The 2,944-nt window shown below is 50.6% G+C and overlaps 1 protein-coding gene across 1 annotated transcript; it reads left to right on the forward strand.

Annotated features, from left to right (window-relative positions):
- The first annotated feature begins 484 nt into the window (after window positions 1-484).
- Window positions 485-2,202, forward strand: LOC123142074 (peroxidase 2). Its single transcript, XM_044561096.1, has 2 exons — window positions 485-1,034; window positions 1,143-2,202. Exons 1-2 carry the CDS (start codon window positions 531-533, stop codon window positions 1,914-1,916), a joined length of 1,278 nt encoding a protein of 425 aa, XP_044417031.1. The 5' UTR covers window positions 485-530; the 3' UTR covers window positions 1,917-2,202.
- The last annotated feature ends 742 nt before the right edge of the window (window positions 2,203-2,944 follow it).

Below are 2,944 nucleotides of genomic sequence, written 5' to 3' on the forward strand. Positions count from 1 at the left end.
AGCTGAGCTTTGGCATTCTGCCCATCCATGACAGCAGTTCACCACTGATCCAAAGTGTACGTGGTCATCCAGGAAAACGTGTGTGCAGTCGATCGGCAGTTTCCCATTCTCCCGCTTTGCCTTCCTTGGGTTAAATACTACCACCACCACCACCACTACTTACTAATCTAATTCGCTTCAATAATCACCCTTGCAGTACACGATGCAATAAAAAAACATTCCCCCGTTACTCATGGCCTTGTCGCCCAGTCTAATTGTCGCCCAGCCTAATGTGCTGGAGCAGCGGCTGCTCAACTAACATCGCGGTAAGAATGTCAACTGCTTGAGCTGTATCGCCATTGTGCTCCCCACGTTCGCTTCCCACTTGCCTCTTCCGGAAACATTCTCGCACGATTGTCATCCAGAGCTCGGGCTCTCCCCCTTGGAGCTAGCTAGCTATAAATAGCAGGCAGAGCAGCTTGTATTCTCATCAGTCCACCCAAGCTGATCACGACAAACACCAGCAACAGCCCCCCGAGCTAGCGACGACCATGGCCAAGCTCGCCGCCGTCCTGACCCTCATCGCGCTGATCGGCTGCGCGGTGCGTACCTGCCAAGCAGAGTACGGGAATCCCACCCCTGTTCCGTCCATACCGAGCATAACTAGTCCCCCGCCGCCATACACCCCGAGCACACATAGTCCTCCACCTCCCACCCCAGCTACCCCAAGCCCTCCGCCGCCATACACCCCGACCACACCTAGCCCGCCACCGCCCACGCCAGCTACCCCAAGTCCTCCGCCCCCATACACCCCGAGCACACCTAGCGCTCCACCGCCCACCCCAGCTACCCCTAGTCCTCCGCCTCCATACACCCCGAGCACACCTAGCCCTCCACCGCCCACCCCGAGCCCACCCACCGAAGGACTCGCGGTCGGCTACTACAAGAAGTCATGCCCTCGCGCGGAAGACATCGTGAGGGAAGTTGTGCGTGATGCCAACGCCGGTATCATGGCTGGACTCATCCGTCTCTTCTTCCACGACTGCTTCGTCAGGGTAAGATTTTTTAACACTAGAACCTTCACATGTACAGTATAAATGTTTGTTGTGTCATGAAATGTACGTAGGCTGATGTGTGTTTGGTGTATAATGGTTTATTTGTAGGGTTGTGACGCCTCCGTGCTTCTCGATCAAGTGGACCCCAACAGCCCACCAGAGAAGTTTGGCATCCCGAACCTGAGCCTGCGTGGCTTCGAGGTGATCGATGCCGCCAAGGCTAGAATCGGGAAGGAGTGTGGGAGCGACGTCGTCTCGTGTGCTGATGTTGTGGCCTTCGCCGGGCGCGATGCCACCTACTTCCTAAGCAACAAGAAGGTCTACTTCAACATGCCAGCTGGCCGTTACGATGGACTTGTTTCCTTCATTAATGAGACACTCCCCAATCTGCCACCACCCTTCGCCACCGTGGACCAGCTCAAGGCCAACTTCGCCTCCAAGGGGCTGACTGCTGACGAGATGGTCACACTCTCTGGTGCACACACAATTGGAATCTCCCATTGCTCGTCCTTCTCATCATCCTTCTCCGACCGCCTCAACCCAAGCACCTCCGACATGGACCCCACACTAATGAGCTCTCTTCGCGAGCAATGCAAGTCAGACACAGGAAGTGATAACACCGTGGTGCAGGATATCAAGACCCCTAACAAGGTCGACAACAAGTACTACAAGAATGTGCTTAGCCACGAGGTGCTCTTCAGTTCGGATGCCGCGCTCATGACGGCAGATGATACAAGTGCAGCGGTGCGTGCCAATGCCAAGGACAACGGTGTGTGGGAGGAGAAGTTCAAGGCAGCAATGGTAAGGATGGGCGCTATCGACGTCAAGACCAATCTCAATGGTGAGATCAGAAGGAAATGTGGCGTCGTCAACTCACACTAAACCTATTGACCCGTTTCACGTCATAACAAGTTTTTAACCGCTTGAGATTGGCGAATAAGCTCACGACTTTTTCGTGTGTCCATTGATGTTTATTTTGGTTACCTCTCGTAATGTTGTTTCTAAATTTAATTTTCCCCATTGTTGTATTTATTCTTTCATTTTATTACATTGTGGCATTTTGGTTTTCAACCATTCCTCTTATGGAAGTTGTTCGTAGAACAATATGGAGATCCTATAAATCTTGTATTATTGATATTGACATCATAATTATCTCGATGTGCTCAAATATGTCCCGGTTGCATCGAAGGAGAATTACTGTGTGCTCAACTTAATGAATTTAATTATTTGGGGGCTTCTTAGCTTATCAAATTCAGAATTGGTGAAACGCAGGTGTGTGATCACATCCTATATTACTAAATACTCCCTCTATTTTAAAATAATTATTGTTTTAGGATTTTGAAGGGGTACATACTGCGCAACTAAAAATTTGCCGTGAATGGTCACACCTAGGAATACTATGAAGAGGTGGGTAACGATCACTCTCACAGCAGCTAGAACACAACGGAGATAGTGCAAATTGTTAGTGAAGCCCGCCTATTTCCGTAGCTAGGTTATACTTATACCCCCCTGCCGTGAGAATTTCCCCGGACGATCCGCCGATGTAGCATCGAAGTAGATGGTACCTCCGAGGTATGCATGCATCCTATACTAAGGGTATAGCATCACTTTGTGAGCCAACACAGAAAACTGCCTAGAGAAGTATAGAGTACAAGATGCGGGTTGGGAAACACTTAGGGAGGTGGGAGAAGGCGGCGCCTGGAGGCTTGGTGTGCCTTTGGCACATAATTGGCTGAACATTCTTGAATTTGGAGCCACCTACACTCTACACACTACAGGGTGGGAGAAGGAAATGAGACCATGAGTGACAGACCTGCTATTGCCCACAGCATGATACACTAGGGGTCAATTCTTTTGGCAGCTTGAAAAAATAAGCCGTCCCCTCTCCCCAGCTTCTGGGGTCTGATAAC

This window comes from Triticum aestivum, chromosome 6D (assembly GCF_018294505.1).
Source record: "Triticum aestivum cultivar Chinese Spring chromosome 6D, IWGSC CS RefSeq v2.1, whole genome shotgun sequence".
Lineage (NCBI taxonomy): Eukaryota > Viridiplantae > Streptophyta > Magnoliopsida > Poales > Poaceae > Triticum > Triticum aestivum.

Coding starts and splice junctions, on each gene's coding strand:
- LOC123142074 (XM_044561096.1), top strand. CDS start 531: ATGGCCAAGCTCGCCGCCGTCCTGACCCTCATCGCGCTGATCGGCTGC. Junction 1,035..1,142: donor TCCACGACTGCTTCGTCAGG/GTAAGATTTTTT, acceptor GTTTATTTGTAG/GGTTGTGACGCCTCCGTGCT.